Source organism: Pseudophryne corroboree, chromosome 5 (assembly GCF_028390025.1).
Source record: "Pseudophryne corroboree isolate aPseCor3 chromosome 5, aPseCor3.hap2, whole genome shotgun sequence".
In the NCBI taxonomy this organism is placed as follows: domain Eukaryota; kingdom Metazoa; phylum Chordata; class Amphibia; order Anura; family Myobatrachidae; genus Pseudophryne; species Pseudophryne corroboree.
This window is the reverse complement of record NC_086448.1, coordinates 743,648,282-743,675,711: the sequence shown is the minus strand read 5'-3', so window position 1 is coordinate 743,675,711 and position 27,430 is coordinate 743,648,282. Positions and strand designations below refer to the sequence as shown.

Sequence of the window (27,430 nt, the reverse complement as noted above, 5' to 3'; positions counted from 1 at the left end):
CCCTGCTGGAGGCACATACTGATATAACAATGGTGCCAGAAGGAGAAGGAGTTATTCAATAGTCCCTTTTTGGTCAATGTTGGATGAATAACCCATTTTCTCACAGGGGTGTTTACCCCAAACATAGGCTTATGGGTTGCATTATCTCTACCACTGGCACACAAACACATACATACACCAGGACCAGTTTTAGCAGTAGTCAGTTAATACCTATCTGTAAGTCTTAATAGAAAGAAACTGTAGCACCCTAAGGAAACTTCTGTAAACAATGAGTAAATCCACTGACTATAGCATCCTATCTGGAATTGAGTACACGGCACCAGTGCTTTGAGGCAGTAATAGTAGCCATAACCACTGTGCGCTTTGTACAAGTACTTCTTATGTATACCTTTATTCTTTTACAGGAAGCCAGATCGGTGACCTTAAGGCCACTGACAAAGATCTGGGCAGCAACGCTTTGCTTACTTATACACTTTTGACACAGTGGCCTACAATACCGACGGACGGGATGTTTTTAGTCAATCAGTACAGTGGTTCTATCCAGTTGATAGGCCCAGGGCTTAATATTCAAGACAACAATGAATATAGATTGCGAGTGAATGTTGCGGATGGAGGGGAGCCTTGTAAGTATCCTTAATCCTTATTTTAGAATTCAAGTATTACATTATTATTATTATTATTATTATTATTATTATTATTATTAATAACTGATTCTAATTAAAAAGTTTAAAGAAAACAAAATCCACTCTCCCAATAAAATGATAATTTTCCAATTATGATTAATCTTTCTGCTAACACATATACTTTTATGACAGATATTATTCAGCGGAGATATTGGAAAGATAATAGTCTGAGCTCTAATTGCCCCTCTCATTTGTTACAGTAGAGCTTGTCAGGTGTCGCGTCCCGTCCAGCTGTTTTCTTTTGTTTGTTTTTCAAAACAGTTTAGTTGCACAAAGAGTGATCTCTTTGTAATAAGGATGTTTGATGGGCAAAAGTTAAAGCTGCAAATGATTCTATTATGTGCTTAGAATATTGGGGGGGGGGGGGGGGAAGGACGTGATATACAATAGGTTGGCATATTGTTATATTATTGTTACATTCTTTCTAATCTGGCGGGTATGCAGACATTATGGGGTAAATTTACTAAACTGGGAGTCCTGTTTAATATGGGAGGTTGCTCATAGCAACTAATCAGATTCTACTTCTCATTTATCTAGCACCTTCTAGAAGATAATACCTGGAATCTAATTGGTTGCTATGGGCAACAACCCATCTTAAATAGAACTCCCATCTTAGTTAATTTACCCCTATGTCAACATTCAGACTTACGGTTATGCTGCGGTTAGGGTTAGATTCCAGTTAGGGTTAGGCTGCAGTTAGGGTTAGGGTGTGGTTGGGGTTAGGCTGCAGTTAGGGTTAGTCTGCGGTTAGGTTGCAGTTAGGTTTAGGTTGCAGTTAGGGTTAGGCTGTAGTTAGTGTTAGGTTGCAGTTAGGGTTAGGCTGCAGTCAGAGTTAGGTTGCAGTTAGGGTTAGGCTGCAGTTAGGGTTAGGTTGCAGTTAAAGTTAGGCTGTGGTAAGGGTTAGGTTGCAGTAAGGTTTAGGTTGCAGTTATGGTTAAGCTGCGGTTAGGGTAAGGCTGCAGTTAGGGCTCAAATATGCTAAAAATGCCATGTAAACCTACAGACTGTCGACTTTCACAATGTCGAACGTATGGCTATGTCAACATTATGCTATGTCGACACAACATTAATTTCAACATTCAGATTATGTTGACATTCTGGTGTCAACATTCTGAATGATGACATTTTGTACCACACCCATCAGGCAATATACTTTATAGTAAATGCCTGTGATGTATAGGAGTGACAATTACTGTAGTAAACATGTAATTAAACATGGTATATTTCCATACAGTGTATAGTTTGATAGATACACAACTTTTATGGCTAATAAATCTGGTTTAGAATAAACTAATGATAATACTATTAATGATGTGGTAATGCTGATGAAAAGCATCTTTCATTTGGGAAGATAAGTTTGCGTCCTACAGTATAACCTGAAGATTTACACTCTTTTGCATCAAACCTGTATTTTAATTACCTATGCTTCTTTACAGCTCTGAGCACCATCTGTTTTGTGACAATACGTGTAATTGACATCAATGACAATATTCCTATGTTTGATACATCTGATGTGAGTATTTTTCAGATTCTGAATTCCTGAGTTTTTTTTTAATTTTATTTGTATACGGAAGTTTGGTACCAAAACTCATTTGGCAGATTAATTAATTCAAACTTGGAATAAAACGATAGAGGATAAGGATAAAACTAAGGTCTATAATTTAAGTGATTACATTTTAAATGATCATGAACAATCTGTATTAGAGAAAGGGTTAAAATACTCACCATCCCAACTTTGAAGTCTTTATTGACCTAGAAAAATTCATAAGAAAATTGGCACTTAAAAGATTTTTTTATGATAAAAAGGAAGTATCTAACATGGAAGGAAATGAGATGGGTTCCTATAGATTTTTAGACATAAATCCACATTTTACCCCACGCATAAAAAGGGTGCTTTGTGGGGGATCCGGATTGAAAGTCGACAGTAACTTGGTCGACAATGTCTAGGTCGACCACCATTGGTCGACAGTAACTAGGTCGACATGGTGTCTAGGTCGACAGGGTCTTTAGGTCGACATGTTCTAGGTCGACAGGTCAAAAGGTCGACATGAGTTTTTCACAATTTTTTTCTTTTTTTTAACCTTTTCATACTTAACGATCCACGTGGACTACGATTGGAACGGTAATCTGTGCCGAGCGAAGCGAAGGCACCATGCCCGAAGCATGGCGAGCGAAGCGAGCCATGCGAGGGGACGCGGTGCACTAATCGGGGTTCCCGGTCACTCTACGAAGAAAACGACACCAAAATAACATTAAAAACTCATGTCGACCTTTTGACCTGTCGACCTAGAACATGTCAACCTAAAGACCCTGTCGACCTAAAGACCCTGTCGACCTAGACACCCTGTCGACCTAGCTACTGTCGACCAATAGTGGTCGACCTAGACATTGTCGACCTAGTTACTGTCGACTTTCAATACCACACCCCTTTGTGGAGTCTTTTGAAAAATTAGTCAGGGAAGACCTGGAAAAAAACAATTTTTAAGAAAGCAAAGAATGTGAATATGCCGAAAGAAGAATGATTGGCGGTCCGCTCGTTACAGAATTTGATAGTGAGTTAAATAAAGGAGTTAGGGGTCTATCCATGAAGCAATGATAAGAGTGGAGAAGTGAGCCAGTGGAGAAGATGCCCAGTGGCAACCAATCAGCTGCTTTGTATAATTTTATAGTATGCAAATTATAAATGTTACTTCAATGCTGATTGGTTGCAACTTCTCTACTGGCTCATTTCTCCACACTTTTCACTGCTTCATGAGAAGGTCAACAATTTCCATTTATAGTGAAACTTTATTATAACCAAAGTAACAAAAAAAGATGTAAGCCCAAATGTAATTGTTCCGATTTTAGGGCAAAATCAACTAAGTTGGTTTTGCCTTAAAAGCAATGGTGCCTTTATATCGAGTGTCTATCGTGCCTGAATTGAGCTGGTGACTGTAAATCGCCAGCTATTACATTTGGGCCATAGAATGTTGCATTCATATGGTTATTATAAAAATGTCAGCATATTTACTAACACAATCAGTGACATTCAGATATTGACAGTACTGTGCTCCTGATGAAGAAATGTTGATAAAATTGAAACATTGGGGGTAATTCTGAGTTGATCGCAGCAGGAACTTTGTTAGCAATTGGGCAAAACCATGTGCACTGCAGGGGGGGGCAGATATAACATGTGCAGAGAGAGATAGATTTGGGTGGGTTATTTTGTTTCTGTGCATGGTAAATACTGGCTGCTTTATTTTGACACTGCAATTTAGATTGTAGTTTGAACACACCACACCCAAATCTAACTCTCTCTGCACATGTTATATCTGCCCCCCCCCCCCCCTGCAGTGCACATGGTTTTGCCCAACTGCTAACAAAGTTCCTGCTGCGATCAACTCGGAATTACCCCCATTGAGAGAAAGTATGACTTAAGTCTCCAGTCTCTACTACTATTTTGGTCCATGAGTGCCGCCCGATCCAGCCTTGTATTTCACTATATTCAAGTGAAGCCATGAGTGCAGAGTGTAATCAGTGTATATATATATATATATATATATATATATACTATATGTGTGTGTATATATATATATATATATATATATATATATTTTAATGGGGTGTGGTATATTCATAATGTTGATATGCGTATGTCAACAGTCATCATGTTGGCATGTTTAGAGTGTCGACAAAACATCCCTTGGGTACTGCGGGTCCAGCAGCTCCAGTGGTGTCTTCCAGGTCTGGCAGTGTTGTCGCCAGTACTAATTTTCTGGAGAAAATAGCTAAGGGTCTAGGGGTGGAGCTATTAAAAAAGTTATAGATAAATAGATGGAGATGATACTTAATCTGGTGGGGAGCATTGCTAACCCCTAGCACCCTCCCCCCCCCCAGGTACACCCCCCTAGTGCCTAACCCTAGCCCTCTCCTCCCGTAGCTTTACCGTAACCCTTTGCTGCCACAGCCTAACCCTAAGCCTAACCCTCTGGTCCCTGAAGAATGCCGACATTGTATTCATTATGACAACATCACATTTTTATGTAAGCAAATAATCCTTATACTGCCCAAAAAGTTTGGGAGATTATTGTTTACACTGTAGGCCTGCCAATAAAGATGATTGGTTGGCTGCATCTTCTTCTAGGATATTAAAAATTTTCATTATTCAATGTTTTTATTATAAACAAACCTGGTGCAGCACTCCTGGTGGCTATTTCCAGAACTGCAGTGGCATGTGTGTGGGATCACTGGGATTGTGCTAGTCAAGAGGTTTGTTTAAAAATAACAATATAAGTTCTCCTTAAGTCTACTACCCCATTTGTCAAGGTCACCACAATCACAATATGCTTTCATATACAACCCATATCTGCTAATTTCTTCAGTGAATGTCAGCACACACAAATGTTGCCTTGTCATTAGATTCATCTACAGAGTTCAAGGGCAAGGCAGCTATACCTGGAACCACGATTGCCTGGTATTATGCACAATGGTGATGTAGGTATAGGTTTGGTGGTAAAGATGACATAACCCACTGCAAATAGTCTCTTGATTCTTGTCCATAACCACTGACATGATATTACAGTCAGTGTTATTTCAGTCATTGGGGTAAATTTACTAAGGTGGGAGGGTTTTTTTTTAGAACAGGTGATGCTCTGGGCAACATCACCAGTCCTAAAAAACTTCCACCTTAGTAAATTTACCGCAATGACTTGGAAATCTGGTGTATAAAAAAGCCATGCTATGGCTAAATGTAATGTCTGAGATCTGGTACCATTTGGCTCAACAGTAGGGGACACATAGAAATGTTTTTTTTTTGCCCGTGAATCTTAGTCAAATGTTTTGTATTACAGTATGGGAGCATAGCCTTGAGAGAAGACACCCCTTTAAACACATTGGTGAGAGAAATACAGGCCACTGACGCCGACCAAGCAAATACTGGAAGCTCTATGATTATTTACCAGATAACCCATGGAGATCCGGGTCACATGTTTACCATTGAAACAGATCCAAAAACAAATCGAGGATCTGTCAGAGTGGCTTCTGTAAGTGACAGTATTTCCACAAATCACTTTTTTTGTCTTTGTCCTTTAAAACTGTGCTGACAGTAATTTCTCTCCTTCACAGCCACTAGATTATGAAGAATATAAGCATCATTACCTAGTAATCCAAGCGAGAAATCCAGAGCCTCTTGTTACAGGCATCAGCTATAATGACAGCTCCGTTACACGCTTATTGGTTAATGTCACAGATGTGGATGAGAGGCCGGTTTTTTCAAGTTCCACATATCAAGCGCAATTTCGTGAAGACATTCCAATAGGAACTAAGATAATATCTATCGTTGCCTCAGATCCTGAAGGTGATCAGATAAGGTATGTAGCTTGTCAGTAAAACTTACCTGTGAGTTGTAACCACAAGAACAATTTCTCCTGTCACCCATTCATTGCCCCAAGCCCTCTTCCTCCATTATTTCTGATTTATTGTTAACTAGCTGAATACCCGTGCTTCGCTACGGAATTTAAAGATTAATGCAAATCTTTGTCAGGCCGCACCTCTGGGCTTCCCCGGATTGATGCTGTCAAAATGCTGGCGCTGAGGAGAATAATCCGCCTCCTTCTCTGCCCCGTCCCGCCACTGCTGCTTCCCTGTTCAGTGCTGTAAATGCTGCGGCGACAGGCCAAGATCCGCCCACTGTATGTTAAATATGTTAGGTTTGCAGGCTGACTCTATGTCAAAGGGCCCTAGGTCTCCTTGCTTAGCTTTGACACTAAAGTATGCCTCTGCCCCTACCCGTGTGTGCACCTGTCCTTACCCGTAGGTGCCTCTGCTCCTACCCGTATGCCTCTGCCCCTACCCGTGTTTGCCTCTGCCCCTACCCATGGGTGCCTCTGCCCCTACCCGTTGGTGCCTCTATCCTTACCTGTGGGTGCCTCTGCCTCTACCCTCTGCCCCTACCCTTGTTTGCCTCTGCTCCTACCCATGTGTGCCTGTATCATTACCTGTGGCTGCCTCTGCCCCTACCCATGTGTGCCTCTGCCCCTACCCGTGTGCGCCTCTATCCTTACCTGTGGGTGCCTCTGCCCCTACCATGGGTGCCTCTGCTCTTACACGTGGGTGCCTCTGCTCCTCCCTGTGTGTGCCTTTGCCCCTACCCATGGGTGCCTCTGCCCTTACACGTGGGTGTCTCTGCCGCTACCCATGTGTGCCTCTGTGTAAATTGCTCCAGGCATTCCAGAGTTATGCCTGAAAACTATGCATTTTTACATGTCACCCCCTTCCCACCCTTAGGGGCACTAGGGGTGTCTTACCCCCACAGTATTTATTCCCAGATTGTAAGACATATGTGTATTAAGTTTGGTGTAAATTGCTCCAGGCATTCCAGAGTTATGCCCGAAATCTATGCATTTTTACATGTCACCCCCTTCCCTCCCTCACCCCTAGGGGTGCTAGGGGTGTCTAACCCCCACAGTATTTCTTTCCAGATTGTAAGGCATATGTGTACCAAGGGGGTAATTCTGAGTTGATCGCAGCAGGAACTTTGTTAGCAGGTGGCCACTGCAGGGGAGGCAGATATAACATGTGCAGAGAGAGTTAGATTTGGGTGGGGGGTGTTCAATCTGCAATCTAAATTGCAGTGTAAAAATAAAGCAGACAGTATTTGCCCTGCACAGAAACAAAAGAACCCACCCAAATCTATCTCTCTCTGCACATGTTATATCTGCCCCCCCCCCCCCCCTGCAGTGCACATGGTTTTGCCCAAGTGCTAAAAAATTTCCTGCTGCGATCAACTTGGAATTACCCCCCAAGTTTGGTGTAAATAGCTCCAGGCATTCCAGAGTTATGCTGGAACATACATACATACATACATACATATATGCATACATCCGATTTTACATACTGTATATAGATAGATGATGAATAATTGTGATGATAATATTATTGTTACAAACTTGAAAGCATCAGTTTGTCTCCAATCTGGAAATCATACAATAGTGGCTGAGTTATTTACATAGGTCTTATAGAGCACAAAAAGAAAATGTACTCTCTTTGTTGGGGCACTCAACCTATCAAGGTCATTTAAAACTTACCTTTTATACCTAGGTATAAATTAAAATGAGTAACTAAGTCATTGTCTCAAGCCAAGACACATCCAATTCCAAACAGAACATACGAAAAACAAAAAACAAATAATGTGTACACACTGATGTAGGTATGACCCAACAAGGTTGAAGTCAAAGTTATCGGTGTACAGGTAATGCATCTTAAATGGATTACCAGGTGATGCGTATTAATGAAAACTACCACAGCCACAATAAGTCCATGACCCTTAAATGAAGACCTATTGAGTGGGAATTCAAATGTTATTGCCCTTGATCTCTGGTCTAAAGTAACATTGCAGGGGGCGATATTAATTTCATGCCCCTATCACACTGATCATGCTCTTTAGTGTCGGGTTTAGCCACGTAAAGCAGCTAAACCCAACTAAACTAATGGGCGCAATCGGGAAAAGTGCCGTTTGGGCACCCAAACGGATCACTTTTCACACATTTCAGGTCGCCACCCCTGGTGGGTGCGAGCTGAAATGTAGACGCCGGCAGCCAGTCACGCCCAAATGGAGCTACATTAAAATAGCGCCATTTGACGCCATCTAGTGGCTACTAGCTGAAAGAAGATTTTAATTCCGCCCATAGTGTCTAGTATGGAAACTCGTGGCAACATACATAGCCTAAATTTGTGTATGGAATTATTTTGATACAATAATAAGTATGATTTTTAAAGAAGCGCCATCCGTAGAGCAAAGGTGCAATTATTTAAAAATATTTATTAAATCATATAAAATATATATCAACATATAAATATTCACAATATGATGATATAAATAATCACAATATCCACAAGTCACCTCCAGCTGGAGACATATATATCTAATTCATGGAAGATTTAATAGGTTGGTGAGAACCCTTTAATTAATTAAAAATAGAAGAATTTATACCACAGCTGTTGGTAAAAATAGGATTTTAATACCTACCGGTAAATCCTTTTCTCTGACGTCCTAGTGGATGCTGGGAACTCCATAAGTCCATGGGGAATAGCGGCTCCGCAGGAGACTGGGCACAAAAGTAAAGCTTTAGCACTACCTGGTGTGCACTGGCTCCTCCCCCCATGACCCTCCTCCAAGCCTCAGTTAGTTAGATTTTTGTGCCCGAACGAGAAGGGTGCACACTAGGGGCTCTCCTGAGCTGCTTAGTGAAAAGTTTAGTTTTAGGTTTTTTATTTTCAGTGAGACCTGCTGGCAACAGGCTCACTGCATCGAGGGACTAAGGGGAGAAGAAGCGAACTCACCTGCGTGCAGACTGGATTGGGCTTCTTAGGCTACTGGACACCATTAGCTCCAGAGGGATCGAACACAGGCCCAGCCATGGAGTCCGGTCCCAGAGCCGCGCCGCCGGCCCCCTTACAGAGCCAGAAGCAAGAAGAGGTCCGGAAAATCGGCGGCAGAAGACATCCTGTCTTCACCAAGGTAGCGCACAGCACTGCAGCTGTGCACCATTGCTCCTCAGCACACTTCACACTTCGGTCACTGAGGGTGCAGGGCGCTAGGGGGGGGCGCCCTGAGCAGCAATAAAAACACCTTGGCTGGCGAAAATACATCACATATAGGCCCTCATTCCGAGTCGGTCGCTCGGTAATTTTCTTCGCATCGCAGCGTTTTTCAGCTTAGTGCACATGCGCAATGTTCGCACTGCGACTGCGCCAAGTAATTTTGCTATGAAGATAGTTTTTTTACTCACGGCTTTTTCTTCGCTCCGGCGATCGTAGTGTGATTGACAAGAAATGGGTGTTACTGGGCGGAAACACGGCGTTTTATGGGCGTGTGGATAAAAACGCTACCGTTTCCGGAAAAAACGCGGGAGTGGCTGGAGAAACGGAGGAGTGTCTGGGCGAACGCTGGGTGTGTTTATGACGTCAAACCAGGAACGACAAGCACTGAACTGATCGCAGATGCCGAGTAAGTCTGAAGCTACTCTGAAACTGCTAAGTAGTTTGTAATCGCAATATTGCGAATACATCGTTCGCAATTTTAAGAAGCTAAGATTCACTCCCAGTAGGCGGCGGCTTAGCGTGTGTAACTCTGCTAAAATCGCCTTGCGAGCGAACAACTCGGAATGAGGGCCATAGCCCCCAGGGCTATATGGATGAATTTTAACCCCTGCCAGATTACACTGAAAAACGGGAGAAAAGGCCGCCGAGAAAGGGGCGGAGCCTATCTCCTCAGCACACTGGCGCCATTTTCCCTCACAGCTCCGTTGGAGGGAAGCTCCCTGGCTCTCCCCTGCAGTCACTACACTACAGAAAGGGTTAAAAAAGAGAGGGGGGCACTAATTAGGCGCAGTATAAACTAGAGATGAGCGCCGGAAATTTTTCGGGTTTTGTGTTTTGGTTTTGGGTTCGGTTCCGCGGCCGTGTTTTAGGTTCGACCGCGTTTTGGCAAAACCTCACCGAATTTTTTTTGTCGGATTCGGGTGTGTTTTGGATTCGGGTGTTTTTTTCAAAAAACCCTAAAAAACAGCTTAAATCATAGAATTTGGGGGTCATTTTGATCCCAAAGTATTATTAACCTCAAAAACCATAATTTACACTCATTTTCAGTCTATTCTGAATACCTCACACCTCACAATATTATTTTTAGTCCTAAAATTTGCACCGAGGTCGCTGTGTGAGTAAGATAAGCGACCCTAGTGGCCGACACAAACACCGGGCCCATCTAGGAGTGGCACTGCAGTGTCACGCAGGATGTCCCTTCCAAAAAACCCTCCCCAAACAGCACATGACGCAAAGAAAAAAAGAGGCGCAATGAGGTAGCTGACTGTGTGAGTAAGATAAGCGACCCTAGTGGCCGACATAAACACCGGGCCCATCTAGGAGTGGCACTGCAGTGTCACGCAGGATGGCCCTTCCAAAAAACCCTCCCCAAACAGCACATGACGCAAAGAAAAAAAGAGGCGCAATGAGGTAGCTGACTGTGTGAGTAAGATAAGCGACCCTAGTGGCCGACACAAACACCGGGCCCATCTAGGAGTGGCACTGCAGTGTCACGCAGGATGGCCCTTCCAAAAAACCCTCCCCAAACAGCACATGACGCAAAGAAAAAAAGAGGCGCAATGAGGTAGCTGACTGTGTGAGTAAGATAAGCGACCCTAGTGGCCGACACAAACACCGGGCCCATCTAGGAGTGGCACTGCAGTGTCACGCAGGATGTCCCTTCCAAAAAACCCTCCCCAAACAGCACATGACGCAAAGAAAAAAAGAGGCGCAATGAGGTAGCTGACTGTGTGAGTAAGATAAGCGACCCTAGTGGCCGACACAAACACCGTGCCCATCTAGGAGTGGCACTGCAGTGTCACGCAGGATGTCCCTTCCAAAAAACCCTCCCCAAACAGCACATGACGCAAAGAAAAAAAGAGGCGCAATGAGGTAGCTGACTGTGTGAGTAAGATAAGCGACCCTAGTGGCCGACACAAACACCGGGCCCATCTAGGAGTGGCACTGCAGTGTCACGCAGGATGGCCCTTCCAAAAAACCCTCCCCAAACAGCACATGACGCAAAGAAAAAAAGAGGCGCAATGAGGTAGCTGACTGTGTGAGTAAGATAAGCGACCCTAGTGGCCGACACAAACACCGGGCCCATCTAGGAGTGGCACTGCAGTGTCACGCAGGATGGCCCTTCCAAAAAACCCTCCCCAAACAGCACATGACGCAAAGAAAAAAAGAGGCGCAATGAGGTAGCTGACTGTGTGAGTAAGATAAGCGACCCTAGTGGCCGACACAAACACCGGGCCCATCTAGGAGTGGCACTGCAGTGTCACGCAGGATGGCCCTTCCAAAAAACCCTCCCCAAACAGCACATGACGCAAAAAAAAAAAGAGGCGCAATGAGGTAGCTGACTGTGTGAGTAAGATAAGCGACCCTAGTGGCCGACACAAACACCGGGCCCATCTAGGAGTGGCACTGCAGTGTCACGCAGGATGGCCCTTCCAAAAAACCCTCCCCAAACAGCACATGACGCAAAGAAAAAAAGAGGCGCAATGAGGTAGCTGACTGTGTGAGTAAGATAAGCGACCCTAGTGGCCGACACAAACACCGGGCCCATCTAGGAGTGGCACTGCAGTGTCACGCAGGATGGCCCTTCCAAAAAACCCTCCCCAAACAGCACATGACGCAAAGAAAAAAAGAGGCGCAATGAGGTAGCTGACTGTGTGAGTAAGATAAGCGACCCTAGTGGCCGACACAAACACCGGGCCCATCTAGGAGTGGCACTGCAGTGTCACGCAGGATGTCCCTTCCAAAAAACCCTCCCCAAACAGCACATGACGCAAAGAAAAAAAGAGGCGCAATGAGGTAGCTGACTGTGTGAGTAAGATAAGCGACCCTAGTGGCCGACACAAACACCGGGCCCATCTAGGAGTGGCACTGCAGTGTCACGCAGGATGTCCCTTCCAAAAAACCCTCCCCAAACAGCACATGACGCAAAGAAAAAAAGAGGCGCAATGAGGTAGCTGACTGTGTGAGTAAGATAAGCGACCCTAGTGGCCGACACAAACACCGGGCCCATCTAGGAGTGGCACTGCAGTGTCACGCAGGATGGCCCTTCCAAAAAACCCTCCCCAAACAGCACATGATGCAAAGAAAAAAAGAGGCGCAATGAGGTAGCTGACTGTGTGAGTAAGATAAGCGACCCTAGTGGCCGACACAAACACCGGGCCCATCTAGGAGTGGCACTGCAGTGTCACGCAGGATGGCCCTTCCAAAAAACCCTCCCCAAACAGCACATGACGCAAAGAAAAATAAAAGAAAAAAGAGGTGCAAGATGGAATTGTCCTTGGGCCCTCCCACCCACCCTTATGTTGTATAAACAGGACATGCACACTTTAACCAACCCATCATTTCAGTGACAGGGTCTGCCACACGACTGTGACTGATATGACGGGTTGGTTTGGACCCCCCCAAAAAAGAAGCAATTAATCTCTCCTTGCACAAACTGGCTCTACAGAGGCAAGATGTCCACCTCATCATCATCCTCCGATATATCACCGTGTACATCCCCCTCCTCACAGATTATCAATTCGTCCCCACTGGAATCCACCATCTCTGCTCCCTGTGTACTTTGTGGAGGCAATTGCTGCTGGTCAATGTCTCCGCGGAGGAATTGATTATAATTCATTTTAATGAACATCATCTTCTCCACATTTTCTGGATGTAACCTCGTACGCCGATTGCTGACAAGGTGAGCGGCGGCACTAAACACTCTTTCGGAGTACACACTTGTGGGAGGGCAACTTAGGTAGAATAAAGCCAGTTTGTGCAAGGGCCTCCAAATTGCCTCTTTTTCCTGCCAGTATAAGTACGGACTGTGTGACGTGCCTACTTGGATGCGGTCACTCATATAATCCTCCACCATTCTTTCAATGTTGAGAGAATCATATGCAGTGACAGTAGACGACATGTCCGTAATCGTTGTCAGGTCCTTCAGTCCGGACCAGATGTCAGCATCAGCAGTCGCTCCAGACTGCCCTGCATCACCGCCAGCGGGTGGGCTCGGAATTCTGAGCCTTTTCCTCGCACCCCCAGTTGCGGGAGAATGTGAAGGAGGAGATGTTGACAGGTCGCGTTCCGCTTGACTTGACAATTTTCTCACCAGCAGGTCTTTCAACCCCAGCAGACTTGTGTCTGCCGGAAAGAGAGATCCAAGGTAGGCTTTAAATCTAGGATCGAGCATGGTGGCCAAAATGTAGTTCTCTGATTTCAACAGATTGACCACCCGTGAATCCTTGTTAAGCGAATTAAGGGCTCCATCCACAAGTCCCACATGCCTAGCGGAATCGCTCCGTGTTAGCTCCTCCTTCAATGTCTCCAGCTTCTTCTGCAAAAGCCTGATGAGGGGAATGACCTGACTCAGGCTGGCAGTGTCTGAACTGACTTCACGTGTGGCAAGTTCAAAGGGCATCAGAACCTTGCACAACGTTGAAATCATTCTCCACTGCGCTTGAGACAGGTGCATTCCACCTCCTATATCGTGCTCAATTGTATAGGCTTGAATGGCCTTTTGCTGCTCCTCCAACCTCTGAAGCATATAGAGGGTTGAATTCCACCTCGTTACCACTTCTTGCTTCAGATGATGGCAGGGCAGGTTCAGTAGTTTTTGGTGGTGCTCCAGTCTTCTGTACGTGGTGCCTGTACGCCGAAAGTGTCCCGCAATTCTTCTGGCCACCGACAGCATCTCTTGCACGCCCCTGTCGTTTTAAAAAAAATTCTGCACCACCAAATTCAAGGTATGTGCAAAACATGGGACGTGCTGGAATTTGCCCATATTTAATGCACACACAATATTGCTGGCGTTGTCCGATGCCACAAATCCACAGGAGAGTCCAATTGGGGTAAGCCATTCCGCGATGATCTTCCTCAGTTGCCGTAAGAGGTTTTCAGCTGTGTGCGTATTCTGGAAAGCGGTGATACAAAGCGTAGCCTGCCTAGGAAAGAGTTGGCGTTTGCGAGATGCTACTACTGGTGCCACCGCTGCTGTTCTTGCGGCGGGAGTCCATACATCTACCCAGTGGGCTGTCACAGTCATATAGTCCTGACCCTGCCCTGCTCCACTTGTCCACATGTCCGTGGTTAAGTGGACATTGGGTACAACTGCATTTTTTAGGACACTGGTGAGTCTTTTTCTGACGTCCGTGTACATTCTCGGTATCGCCTGCCTAGAGAAGTGGAACCTAGATGGTATTTGGTAACGGGGGCACACTGCCTCAATAAATTGTCTAGTTCCCTGTGAACTAACGGCGGATACCGGACGCACGTCTAACACCAACATAGTTGTCAAGGCCTCAGTTATCCGCTTTGCAGCAGGATGACTGCTGTGATATTTCATCTTCCTCGCAAAGGACTGTTGAACAGTCAATTGCTTACTGGAAGTAGTACAAGTGGGCTTACGACTTCCCCTCTGGGATGACCATCGACTCCCAGCAGCAACAACAGCAGCAGTAGGCGTTACACGCAAGGATGCATCGGAGGAATCCCAGGCAGGAGAGGAATCATCAGAATTGCCAGTGACATGGCCTGCAGGACTATTGGCATTCCTGGGGAAGGAGGAAATTGACACTGAGGGAGTTGGTGGGGTGGTTTGCGTGAGCTTGGTTACAAGAGGAAGGGATTTACTGGTCAGTGGACTGCTTCCGCTGTCGGCCAAAGTTTTTGAACTTGTCACTGACTTATTATGAATGCGCTGCAGGTGACGTATAAGGGAGGATGTTCCGAGGTGGTTAACGTCCTTACCCCTACTTATTACAGCTTGACAAAGGGAACACACGGCTTGACAAATGTTGTCCGCATTTCTGGTGAAATACTTCCACACCGAAGAGCTGATTTTTTTGGTATTTTCACCAGGCATGTCAACGGCCATATTCCTCCCACGGACAACAGGTGTCTCCCCGGGTGCCTGACTTAAACAAACCACCTCACCATCAGAATCCTCCTGGTCAATTTCCTCCCCAGCGCCAGCAACACCCATATCCTCCTCATCCTGGTGTACTTCAACACTGACATCTTCAATCTGACTATCAGGAACTGGACTGCGGGTGCTCCTTCCAGCACTTGCAGGGGGCGTGCAAATGGTGGAAGGCGCATGCTCTTCACGTCCAGTGTTGGGAAGGTCAGGCATCGCAACCGACACAATTGGACTCTCCTTGTGGATTTGGGATTTCGAAGAACGCACAGTTCTTTGCGGTGCTACTGCTTTTGCCAGCTTGAGTCTTTTCATTTTTCTAGCGAGAGGCTGAGTGCCTCCATCCTCATGTGAAGCTGAACCACTAGCCATGAACATAGGCCAGGGCCTCAGCCGTTCCTTGCCACTCCGTGTGGTAAATGGCATATTGGCAAGTTTACGCTTCTCCTCCGACAATTTTATTTTAGGTTTTGGAGTCCTTTTTTTACTGATATTTGGTGTTTTGGATTTGACATGCTCTGTACTATGACATTGGGCATCGGCCTTGGCAGACGACGTTGCTGGCATTTCATCGTCTCGGCCATGACTAGTGGCAGCAGCTTCAGCACGAGGTGGAAGTGGATCTTGATCTTTCCCTAATTTTGGAACCTCAACATTTTTGTTCTCCATATTTTAATAGGCACAACTAAAAGGCACCTCAGGTAAACAATGGAGATGGATGGATACTAGTATACAATTATGGATGGACTGACGAGTGCCGACACAGAGGTAGCTACAGCCGTGGACTATTGTACTGTACTGTGTCTGCTGCTAATATAGACTGGATGATAATGAGATGTAGTATGTATGTATAAAGAAGAAAGAAAAAAAAAACCACGGGTAGGTGGTATACAATTATGGACGGACTGCCGAGTGCCGACACAGAGGTAGCTACAGCCGTGGACTACCGTACTGTGTCTGCTGCTAATATAGACTGGTTGATAAAGAGATGTATTATGTATGTATAAAGAAGAAAGAAAAAAAAACCACGGGTAGGTGGTATACAATTATGGATGGACTGCCGAGTGCCGACACAGAGGTAGCTACAGCCGTGGACTACCGTACTGTACTGTGTCTGCTGCTAATATAGACTGGATGATAATGAGATGTAGTATGTATAAAGAAGAAAGAAAAAAAAACCACGGGTAGGTGGTATACAATTATGGATGGACTGCCGAGTGCCGACACAGAGGTAGCTACAGCCGTGGACTACCGTACTGTGTCTGCTGCTAATATAGACTGGTTGATAATGAGATGTAGTATGTATAAAGAAGAAAGAAAAAAAAAACCACGGGTAGGTGGTATACAATTATGGACGGACTGCCGAGTGCCGACACAGAGGTAGCTACAGCCGTGGACTACCGTACTGTACTGTGTCTGCTGCTAATATAGACTGGTTGATAAAGAGATGTAGTATGTATGTATAAAGAAGAAAGAAAAAAAAACCACGGGTAGGTGGTATACAATTATGGATGGACTGCCGAGTGCCGACACAGAGGTAGCTACAGCCGTGGACTACCGTACTGTACTGTGTCTGCTGCTAATATAGACTGGATGATAATGAGATGTAGTATGTATAAAGAAGAAAGAAAAAAAAACCACGGGTAGGTGGTATACAATTATGGACGGACTGCCGAGTGCCGACACAGAGGTAGCTACAGCCGTGGACTACCGTACTGTGTCTGCTGCTAATATAGACTGGTTGATAAAGAGATGTAGTATGTATGTATAAAGAAGAAAGAAAAAAAAACCACGGGTAGGTGGTATACAATTATGGATGGACTGCCGAGTGCCGACACAGAGGTAGCTACAGCCGTGGACTACCGTACTGTGTCTGCTGCTAATATAGACTGGTTGATAAAGAGATGTAGTATGTATGTATAAAGAAGAAAGAAAAAAAAACCACGGGTAGGTGGTATACAATTATGGATGGACTGCCGAGTGCCGACACAGAGGTAGCTACAGCCGTGGACTACCGTACTGTACTGTGTCTGCTGCTAATATAGACTGGATGATAATGAGATGTAGTATGTATAAAGAAGAAAGAAAAAAAAACCACGGGTAGGTGGTATACAATTATGGATGGACTGCCGAGTGCCGACACAGAGGTAGCTACAGCCGTGGACTACCGTACTGTGTCTGCTGCTAATATAGACTGGTTGATAATGAGATGTAGTATGTATAAAGAAGAAAGAAAAAAAAAATCACGGGTAGGTGGTATACAATTATGGACGGACTGCCGAGTGCCGACACAGAGGTAGCTACAGCCGTGGACTACCGTACTGTACTGTGTCTGCTGCTAATATAGACTGGATGATAATGAGATGTAGTATGTATAAAGAAGAAAGAAAAAAAAAACCACGGGTAGGTGGTATACAATTATGGATGGACTGCCGAGTGCCGACACAGAGGTAGCTACAGCCGTGAACTACCGTACTGTGTCTGCTGCGACTGGATGATAAATAATGATATAAAATATATATATATATCACTACTGCAGCCGGACAGGTATATATTATATAATGACGGACCTGCTGGACACTGTCTGTCAGCAGAATGAGTTTTTTATTTTATAGAATAAAAAAACACCACACAAGTCACACGACGTGTGTTTAACTTTTACAGGCAGACATTCACAATACAATATAGTATACTATATACTGGTGGTCAGGTCACTGGTCAGTCACACTGGCAGTGGCACTCCTGCAGAAAAAAAGTGTGCACTGTTTAATTTTAATATGTACTCCTGGCTCCTGCTATAACCTAACTGCTCCCCAGTCTCCCCCACAATTAAGCTGTGTGAGCACAGTCAGATATTATACATAGATGATGCAGCAGCACACTGGGCTGAGCACAGATATGGTATGTGACTGAGTCACTGTGTATCGTTTTTTCAGGCAGAGAACGGATTATATTAAATAATATAAAACTGCACTGGTGGTCACTGGTCAGTCACTAGTATAACTAACTAATACTATCAGCAAAATTCTGCACTCTCTGTCTGAGTACTCCTCCTAAGCTCCAGTAAATGAAGTGTCACTGTCTCACTCTGTCACTAGTATAACTAACTAATACTATCAGCAAAATTCTGCACTCTCTGTCTGAGTACTCCTCCTAAGCTCCAGTAAATGAAGTGTCACTGTCTCACTCTCACTCTCCTATCTATTTCTTCTCTAAACGGAGAGGACGCCAGCCACGTCCTCTCACTATCAATCTCAATGCACGTGTAAAATGGCGGCGACGCGCGGCTCCTTATATAGAATCCGAGTCTCGCGATAGAATCCGAGCCTCGCGAGAATCCGACAGCGTCATGATGACGTTCGGGCGCGCTCGGGTTAACCGAGCAAGGCGGGAAGATCCGAGTCGCTCGGATCCGTGTAAAAAAAGCTGAAATTCGGGCGGGTTCGGATTCCGAGGAACCGAACCCGCTCATCACTAGTATAAACAATACAGCAGCTATAAGGGGAAAAACACTTATATAAGGTTATCCCTGTATATATATAGCGCTCTGGTGTGTGCTGGCAAACTCTCCCTCTGTCTCCCCAAAGGGCTAGTGGGGTCCTGTCCTCTATCAGAGCATTCCCTGTGTGTGTGCTGTGTGTCGGTACGTTTGTGTCGACATGTATGAGGAGGAAAATGATGTGGAGGCGGAGCAAATTGCCTGTAATAGGGATGTCACCCCCTAGGGGGTCGACACCTGAGTGGATGAACTGTTGGAAGGAATTACAGTGTCAGCTCTTTACAAAAGACAGTGATTGACATGAGACAGCCGGCTACTCAGCTTGTGCCTGTCCAGACGTCTCATAGGCCGTCAGGGGCTCTAAAGCGCCCGTTACCTCAGATGGCAAATACAGACGCCGACACGGATACTGACTCCAGTGTCGACGGTGAAGAGACAAATATGACTTCCAGTAGGGCCACACGTTACATGATTGAGGCAATGAAAAATGTTTTACACATTTCTGATAATACGAGTACTACCAATAGGGGTATTATGTTCGGTGAGGAAAAACTACCTGTAGTTTTCCTGAATCTGAGAAATTAAATGAGGTGTGTGATGAAGCGTGGGTTTCCCCCGATAAAAAAACTGATAATTTCTAAACAGTTATTGGCATTATATCCTTTCCCGCCAGAGGTTAGGGTGCGTTGGGAAACACCCCCTAGGGTGGATAAAGCGCTCACACGCTTGTCAAAACAGGGGCTCTACCCTCTCCTGAGATGGCCGCCCTTAAGGATCCTGCTGATAGAAAGCAGGAGGGTATCCTAAAATGTATTTACATACTGGTATTATACTGCGACCAGAAATCGCCTCAGCCTGGATGTGCAGTGCTGGGTTGGCGTGGTCGGATTCCCTGACTGAAAATATTGATACCCTAGATAGGGACAGTATATTATTGCCTATAGAGCATTTAAAAGATGCATTTCTATATATGTGTGATGCACAGCGGGATATTTGTCGACTGGCATCAAGAGTAAGTGCGCTGTCCATTTCTGCCAGAAGAGGGTTATGGACACGACAGTGGTCAGGTGATGCGGATTCCAAATGGCATATGGAAGTATTGCCTTATAAAGGGGAGGAGTTATTTGGGGTCGGTCTTTCAGACCTGGTGGCCACGGCAACAGCTGGGAAATCCACGTTTTTACCCCAGGTCGCCTCTCAACATAAGAAGACGCCGTATTATCAGGCGCAGTCCTTTCGTTCCCATAAGGGCAAGTGGGCAAAAGGTTCCTCATTTCTGCCCCGTGACAGAGGGAGAGGAAAAAGGCTGCAGAAATCAGCCAGTTCCCAGGAACAGAAGCCCTCCCCCGCCTCTGCCAAGCCCTCAGCATGACGCTGGGGCTTTACAAGCAGACAGGGAGGCAGTTTTGGAAGCCATTCACAAGCTGTATTCCCAGCAGGTGATAATCAAGGTACCCCTCCTGCAACAGGGAAAGGGGTATTATTCCACACTGTTGTGGTACCGAAGCCGGACGGCTCGGTGAGACCGATTTTAAATCTAAAATCTTTGAACACTTACATACAGAGGTTCAAATTCAAGAGAAGGGGACTACATGGTGTCTCTGGACATCAAGGATGCTTACCTTCATGTCCCAATTTACCCTTCTCACCAAGGGTACCTCAGGTTTGTGGTACAGAACTGTCACTATCAGTTTCAGACGCTGCCGTTGGATGGTCCACGGCACCCCGGGTCTTTACCAAGGTAATGGCCGAAATGATGATACTCCTTCGAAGGAAGGGAGTTTTAGTTATCCCTTACTTGGACGATCTCCTGATAAGGGTAAGATCCAGGGAACAGTTGGAGGTCGGTGTAGCACTAACTCAGGTAGTGTTGCGACAGCACGGTTGGATTCTCAATATTCCAAAATCGCAGCTGGTTCCGACGACTCGTTTTCTGTTCCTAGGGATGATTCTGGACACAGTCCAGAAAAAGGTGTTTCTCCCGGAGGAGAAAGCCAGGGAGTTATCCGAGCTAGTCAGGAACCTCCTAAAACCGAGCCAAGTCTCAGTGCATCAATGCACAAGGGTTCTGGGAAAAATGGTGGCTTCCTACGAAGCAAGCCCATTCGGCAGATTCCACGCAAGATCTTTCCAGTGGGACCTGCTGGACAAATGGTCGGGGTTGCATCTTCAGATGCATCAGCGGATAACCCGGTCACCAAGGACAAGGGTGTCCCTCCTGTGGTGGTTGCAGAGTGCTCATCTTCTAGAGGGTCGCAGATTCGGCATTCAGGACTGGGTCCTGGTGACCACGGATGCCAGCCTGCGAGGCTGGGGAGCAGTCACACAGGGAAGAAATTTCCAGGGCTTATGGTCAAGCCTGGAGACATCACTTCACATAAATATCCTGGTGCTAAGAGCCATTTACAATGCTCTAAGCTTAGCAAGACCTCTGCTTCAAGGTCAGCCGGGTTGATCCAGTCGGACAACATCACGGCAGTCACCCACGTAAACAGACAGGGTGGCACAAGAAGCAGTCAATGGCAGAAGCTGCAAGGATTCTTCGCTGGGCGGAAAATCATGTGATAGCACTGTCAGCAGTATTCATTCCGGGAGTGGACAACTGGGAAGCAGACTTCCTCAGCAGACACGACCTCCACCCGGGAGAATGGGGACTTCACCCAGAAGTCTTCCACATGATTATAAACCGTTGGGTAAAACCAAAGGTGGACATGATGGCGTCCCGCCTCAACAAAAAACTCGACAGGTATTGCGCCAGGTCAAGGGACCCTCAGGCAATAGCTGTAGACGCTCTGGTAACACCGTGGGTGTACCAGTCAGTGTATGTTTTCCCTCCTCTGCCTCTCATACCCAAGGTACTGAGAATTATAAGATGGAGAGGAGTAAGCACTATATTCGTGGCTCCGGATTGGCCAAGAAGGACTTGGTACCCGGAACTTCAAGAGAGGCTCACGGAGGATCCGGGGCCTCTACCTCTAAGAAGGGACCTGCTCCAGCAAGGACCCTGTCTGTTCCAAGACTTACCGCGGCTGCGTTTGACGGCATGGCGGTTGAATGCCGGATCCTGAAGAAAAAAGGCATTCCGGATGAAGTCATCCCTATCCTGATCAAAGCCAGGAAGGATGTAACTGCAAAACATTATCACCGCATTTGGCGAAAATATGTTGCGTGGTGCGAGGCCAGTAAGGCCCGACGGAGGAATTTCAACTGGGTCGATTCCTACAGTTCCTGCAAACAGGAGTGTCTATGGGCCTGAAATTGGGGTCCATTAAGGTTAAAATTTCGGCCCTGTCAATTTTCTTCCAGAAAGAACTAGCTTCAGTCCCTGAAGTGCAGACGTTTGTAAAAGGGGTACTGCATATACAGCCTCCTTTTGTGCCTCCAGTGGCACCTTGGGATCTCAATGTAGTTTTTGGGTTCCAAAAGTCACATTGGTTTGAACCACTTAAAGATGTTGGCCCTGGCCTGGGCCAGGCGCGTGTCAGAATTGGCGGCTTTATTCTGTAAAAGCCCTTCTCTGATTGTCCATACGGACAGGGCGGAATTGAGGACTCGTCCTCGGTTTCTCCCTAAGGTGGTTTCAGCGTTTCACCTGAACCAACCTATTGTGGTGCCTGCGGCTACTAGGGACTTGGAGGACTCCAAGTTGCTAGACGTTGTCAGGGCCCTGAAAATATATGTTTCCAGGACGGCTGGAGTCAGAAAATCTGACTCGCTGTTTATCCTGTATGCACCCAACAAGCTGGGTGCTCCTGCTTCTAAGCAGACTATTGCTCGTTGGATTTGTAGTACAATTCAGCTTGCACATTCTGTGGCAGGCCTGCCACAGCCAAAATCTGTAAAAGCCCATTCCACACGGAAAGTGGGCTCATCTTGGGCGGCTGCCCGAGGGGTCTCGGCTTTACAACTTTGCCGAGCAGCTACTTGGTCAGGGGCAAACACGTTTTGCTAAATTCTACAAATTTGATACCCTGGCTGAGGAGGACCTGGAGTTCTCTCATTCGGTGCTGCAGAGTCATCCGCACTCTCCCGCCCGTTTGGGAGCTTTGGTATAATCCCCATGGTCCTTACGGAGTTCCCAGCATCCACTAGGACGTCAGAGAAAATAAGAATTTACTTACCGATAATTCTATTTCTCGTAGTCCGTAGTGGATGCTGGGCGCCCATCCCAAGTGCGGATTGTCTGCAATACTGGTACATAGTTATTGTTAACTAAATCGGGTTATTGTTGTAGTGAGCCATCTTTTCTAGAGGCTCCTCTGTTATCATACTGTTAACTGGGTTTAGATCACAAGTTATACGGTGTGATTGGTGTGGCTGGTATGAGTCTTACCCGGGATTCAAAATCCTTCCTTATTCTGTACGCTCGTCCGGGCACAGTATCCTAACTGAGGCTTGGAGGAGGGTCATGGGGGGAGGAGCCAGTGCACACCAGGTAGTCCTAAAGCTTTACTTTTGTGCCCAGTCTCCTGCGGAGCCGCTATTCCCCATGGTCCTTACGGAGTTCCCAGCATCCACTACGGACTACGAGAAATAGAATTATCGGTAACTAAATTCTTATTTTCTCCTAGTCCATAGAGGATGCTGGGGTCCACTTCAGTACCATGGGGTATAGATGGTTCCGCAGGAGCAATGGGCACTTTAAGACTTTTCAAGGGTGTGAACTGGCTCCTCCCTCTATGCCCCTCCTCCAGACCTCAGTTATAGGAACTGTGCCCAGGGAGACGGACATTTCGAGGAAAGGAATTACTTTTATACTAATGGTGAGATTCATGCCAGCTCACACCTCAACCATGCCGCACAACATGGCATTCAACATGACACACGACAACAGGCATGAACCAATTACAGCAACATGCTGAAAACAAATGAAACACAACTTGTGTAACTATAAAGGACAAACTGCAGGTAAAGTACGCACTGGGTCGGGTGCCCAGCATCCTCTACGGACTAGGAGAAAAGGATTTACCGGCAGGTATTAAAATCCTATTTTCTCATACGTCCTAGAGGATGCTGAGGTCCACTTCAGTACCATGGGGTTATACCAAAGCTCCAGTATGGGTGGGAGAGTGCGGATGACCCTGCAGCACCGATTGACCAAACTTGAGGTCCTCATCGCCCAAAGTGTCAAACTTATACAATTTAGCAAATGTGTTTGACCCTGACCAAGTAGCTGCTCGGCAAAGTTGTAAAGCCGAGACGCCCCGGGCAGCCGCCCAGGATGAGTCCACTTTCCTAGTAGAATGGGCCTTCACCGACTTCGGTACCAGCAAGCCTGCTGTAGAATGAGTGTGCTGAATTGTCCCTCTGATCCAGCGCGCAATAGTCTGCTTAGAAACAGGACACCCAATCTTGCTGGGAGCATACAGGACAATCAGAGCCTCTGTTTTCCGTAACCGAGCTGTTCTTGCGACATAAATCTTCAAAGCTCTAACCATATCTAGAGACTGTGACTCAGTGAAAGTGTCAGTAGCTACTGGCACCACAATAGGTTGGTTTATGTGGAAGGACGAAACCACCTTTGGAAGAAATTGTTGACGAGTTCTTAACTCTGCCCTATCTTCATGGAAGATCAGGTAAGGGCTTTTGTGATACAAAGCCCCCAACTCAGACACCCGCCTTGCGGATGCCAAGGCCAAAAACATCACCACTTTCCAAGTGAGAAACTTCAATTCTATCTCCTGCAGAGGTTCAAACCAATCTGATTGAAGAAACTGCAACACCACATTAAGGTCCCATGGTGCAACTGGAGGCACAAATGGAGGCTGGATGTGCAGAACCCCTTTCACGAACGTCTGAACTTCTGGAAAGGAGGCCAATTGTTTTTGAAAGAGAACTGATAAGGCGGAAATCTAGACCTTGATTGACCCCAATCTAATCCACACCAGCATGCAGAAAATTGAGAAAACGTCCCAACTGAAACTCTTCCGTAGGAGTCTTCTTGGATTCACACCAAGACACATATTTTCTCCAAATACGGTGTAATGTTTAGACGTTGCTCCTTTCCTGGCCTGAATAAGAGTGGGGATGACTTCCTTGGGAATACCCTTTCGGGCTAGGATCCGATGCTCAACAGCCATGCCGTCAAACGTAGCCGCTGTAAGTCTTGATACACACACGACCCCTGCTATAGTAGGTCCTCTCGAGGAGGAAGAGGCCGAGGATCTTCTATGAGCAAATCCTGAAGATCTGGATACCAAGCCCTCCTTGGCCAGTCTGGGGCAATGAAGATTGCTCAAACTCTTGTTCTTCTTATTATTTTGAGAACTTTTGGAATCAGTGGAAGTGGAGGGAAAACATATACCGACCGCAACACCCACTGGGTCACCAGTGCATCCACTGCCATTGATTGAGGGTCTCTCGACCTGGAACAATATCTCTGAAGCTTCTTGTTTAGACGAGATGCCATCATGTCTACTTGAGGAACTCCCCAAAGACTTGTCACCTCTGTGAAATCTTCTTGGGGGAGGCCCGCCTCTCCTGGATTGAGATCGTGTCTGCTGAGGAAGTCTGCTTCCCAGTTGTCCACTCCCGGAATGAAAATTGCTGACAGAGCTCTTGCATGTCTTTCTGCCCAGAGGAGAATGCTTGTCACCTCTGCCATTGGCGCTCTGCTTTTCGTTCCGCCTTGCCTGTTTATGTACGCGACTGCTGTTACATTGTCCGACTGGATCTGCACGGGATGATCTTGAAGAAGATATACCGCTTATAGAAGGCCGTTGTAAATGGCTCTCAATTCCAGAACGTTTATGTGAAGGCAGGCTTCCTGACTTGACCATCTTCCTTGGAAGCTTTCCCCCTATGTGACAGCTCCCCAGCCTCGGAGACTTGCATCCGTGGTTATTAGGACCCAGTCGTGAATCCCAAACGTGCGTCCCTCTAGTAGGTGAGAACTGTGTAGCCACCACAGGAGAAAATCCTGGCTTTGGGGGACAGGATTAATTTGCGGTGCATGTGTAGGTGGGATCCCGACCACTTGTCCAACAGGTCCCACTGGAATACTCTGGCATGAAATCGGCCAAACTGTATGGCCTCGTAGGCCGCTACCATTTTCCCCAACAACCGAATGCATTGATGGATCGACACGCTTGTTGGTTTCAATATTTGTTTGACCATTTTCTGGATTTCCAGAGCCTTTTCCACTGGAAGAAATACTCTCCGTACTTCTGTGTCCAGAATCATCCCTAAAAAGGACAAACTTGTCATCGGTTCCAACTGCGACTTTGGAAAATTCATGATCCAACTGTGTTGTTGGAGTATTGACAGGGAGAGTGCGATGTTCTGCACCAACTGTTCCCTGGATCTCGCTTTTATCAGGAGATCATCCAGATAAGGAATTATATTGACTCCTTTTTGACGAAGGAGGACCATCATCTCCGCCATCACCTTGGTGAATACCCTCGGTGCCGTGGAGAGTCCGAACGGCAACGTCTGGAACTGGTAATGGCAATCCTGTACTGATAATCTCAGATAAGCTTGGTGGGGAGGATAAATGGGAACATGCAAGTAAGCATCCGTTATATCTACTGACACCATGAAGTCCCCCTCCTCCAGACTGAAAATCACTACCCTCAGGGATTCCATCTTGAACTTGAACCTTTTCAGGTAGAGATTCAGATTTTTCAGGTTTAAAATCGGTCTGACCGAGCCATCCGGCTTTGGAACTACGAAGAGGCTTGAATAAAAACCTTCTCCTTGCTGTGACAAGGGTACCAGGACAATGACCTGATCCTGACATAATTTTTGAATTGCCATTGTTACTGCCTTACTTCCTGGAAGAGAAGCTGGCAAGGTCGATTTGAAAATTTGGCATGGGGGACGTCTTGAAACTCTAGCTTGTACCCATGGGACACTATTTGTAAGACCCATGGGTCCAGGCCAGATTGAATCCAGATTTGGCTGAAAGGTTTCAGACGTGCTCCCACCTGAGCGGACTCCCGCAAGGGAGCCCCAGCGTCATGCTGCAGATTTGGCAGAAGCAGGGGGGGACTTCTGCTCCTGCGATCCGGGAGACGCTGCGGATTTCTTTCCTTTTCCCCTTCCCCTACCTGCAAAAAAGGGGGAACCTTTGGCCTTTTTGTATTTGTTGGGCCGAAAGGACTGCATGTGAGAGTGATGTGTCTTTTTTGCCGGTGTAGGATCATAAGGCAAGAATGTCGACTTACCTGCGGTAGCCGGCGAGACTAACGCATCCAGCCCATCACCAAACAAGGCCTCACCTTTATACGGGAGAGTCTCCATATTTCTTTTGGAATCTGCATCAGCATTCCACTGGCGAATCCACAACGCCCTCCGAGCCGATACTGCCATGGTAGCGGTTCTTGATCCCAAGAGACCAATATATTTCATGGTTTCTAGTACGTACGCAGCAGCGTCTTTGATATAACCTAACGTTAGGAGTATCTCGTCTCCATCTATTGTGTCAAGTTTTCTGACCACTTTTCAATAGCACTACTCACCCACGCACAGACAATGGTAGGCCTGAGTAGTGTCCCATTGGCCACATCAATAGATCACCTCACTCACTTGCGGTCTGTCGGCTCCTTAAGTGAAGCCATTCCAGGCGCAGGGAGAAACACCTTTTCTCTTTTATGACAGGGCCCTGTCTAAAATGCGGAGTGACTCCCACCTTTTGGAAAAAGGTAAGCTGCCTGAATTCCTTTTAGGGGTCAGAAATTTATTTTCAGGTTAAATCAGACTCCCTCCAAGAGACTGTTCAACTCCTGAGGTGGAGGGAAAATTACCTTACTTCTTTACTACAGTAAACCC

General features: G+C 46.2%; 1 protein-coding gene across 1 annotated transcript in view; it reads left to right on the top strand.

The window, feature by feature from the left end:
• Window positions 1–27,430, top strand: part of CDH17 (cadherin 17) — a gene marked incomplete at its 5' end in the record, with an annotated part of 140,564 nt that overhangs the window by 78,162 nt on the left and 34,972 nt on the right. Inside the window, 4 exons of the mRNA XM_063924109.1 lie at window positions 405–623; window positions 2,120–2,196; window positions 5,513–5,704; window positions 5,787–6,031. Coding sequence (XP_063780179.1) covers window positions 405–623; window positions 2,120–2,196; window positions 5,513–5,704; window positions 5,787–6,031 — 733 coding nt within the window. The remainder of the gene's footprint in view (window positions 1–404; window positions 624–2,119; window positions 2,197–5,512; window positions 5,705–5,786; window positions 6,032–27,430) is intronic.